Source organism: Micropterus dolomieu, linkage group LG02 (assembly GCF_021292245.1).
Source record: "Micropterus dolomieu isolate WLL.071019.BEF.003 ecotype Adirondacks linkage group LG02, ASM2129224v1, whole genome shotgun sequence".
NCBI lineage: Eukaryota > Metazoa > Chordata > Actinopteri > Centrarchiformes > Centrarchidae > Micropterus > Micropterus dolomieu.
This window is the reverse complement of record NC_060151.1, coordinates 4018693-4019895: the sequence shown is the minus strand read 5'-3', so window position 1 is coordinate 4019895 and position 1203 is coordinate 4018693. Positions and strand designations below refer to the sequence as shown.

General features: G+C 40.9%; 1 protein-coding gene across 1 annotated transcript in view; it reads right to left on the bottom strand.

The window, feature by feature from the left end:
• LOC123957741 overlaps positions 1-1203 on the bottom strand; it is an 11507-nt gene that overhangs the window by 9005 nt on the left and 1299 nt on the right. Inside the window, exon 2 of the mRNA XM_046030779.1 lies at positions 926-1197. Within this exon, the coding sequence (XP_045886735.1) occupies positions 926-1197 (272 nt within the window). The remainder of the gene's footprint in view (positions 1-925; positions 1198-1203) is intronic.

The following is a 1203-nucleotide window of genomic DNA, read 5'->3' as shown; positions in this document are numbered from 1 at the left end:
AATTAAAACTGGTGGCGACAACTTCTACCTATATGATCGTTACATCATCTGGGAGGGTCCTGTGTTTCTGTGTTCACTAACATTGTGTTTAAATAAAATACTAAAATGAAATTTCAGAATAGGAAAGAACATCTTTGACATCCCATAAAGATATGGGTAACAGTCAGCTACTGTTCGGTGTAATGTTCTGTTCATTTGTTTACATGAATCATTCGTTCCAGGGCAGAAATCTATTCATTTGTTCTGTGTTTATCTGTACACACCAACCATGACACCCGGCTAGCTTTACTGCACTTCAGTGGGACAGGAAAAATGTTCCCTCATATTTTATGGGGTTTTATTGAGTTTAATTAATTTTATCTGGGCCCCAACCCGTGCACATCGTGTTTTTATCACTCTAAAGATGCCAGACATCGACATGAATCTACTCAACTAGTACTGTTGCTGAGAAGTTCACCTGCCATCTGCTAGGGTTGTATTTTCGAATTTCAAATAAACATCTGGACAGTGGATTCCTGAAATGGGTGTTTACCTTGGATAGCTGTCTAGGACAATGGTATGTAGGCTACCAAGTTTTATACCAGTGAATAGATAAACACTACTATCTGACCCTACAGCTTTTCTCCTTGCTCTTGTTTCCACCTGTGTACCTGGGATGATAAAGGAATGTCAACTAACTAGAATATTGAAATCATTATTACCTGCTGCAACATGGCTTCTGCTGCATCCTCCAGGTTCACAGAGGAACCTGTGTTATTTATTTTCACCCTCACCAACTGCTGCGTCACTTCCACTTTAAAAGGAGGAAACATGAATTTAAAAATCGATACATGTAAAAAACGTGAGATAGTGAGCAAGATAGTCTCTGAAGTATTGCATTAAAATAATATATAGAAATGTGACATATTGTAGCTTAAAAACTCACCTATTTCACAGATAAAGTAAAATGTGGCATCACATCGCTGGTTCACCCACTGCCCTGCATGTAAACACACACAGGGATTATTGATGTTGCCAGGTGGTATAAATGGCACCATCCATGAAGTGGGGCTCCCATCTGACCACTTCCAGGAGTCTCTGTAGAGGCCGATCCATATGGGTTTGTACTGGGCCAGCTTGTTTATCTGGGCATTCTCAGTTCTGTTCCTCACACTGGCCAGGTCAGTGTAGTGCTCCCTGCAGTAGCTCTGAGCCTCGCTCCAG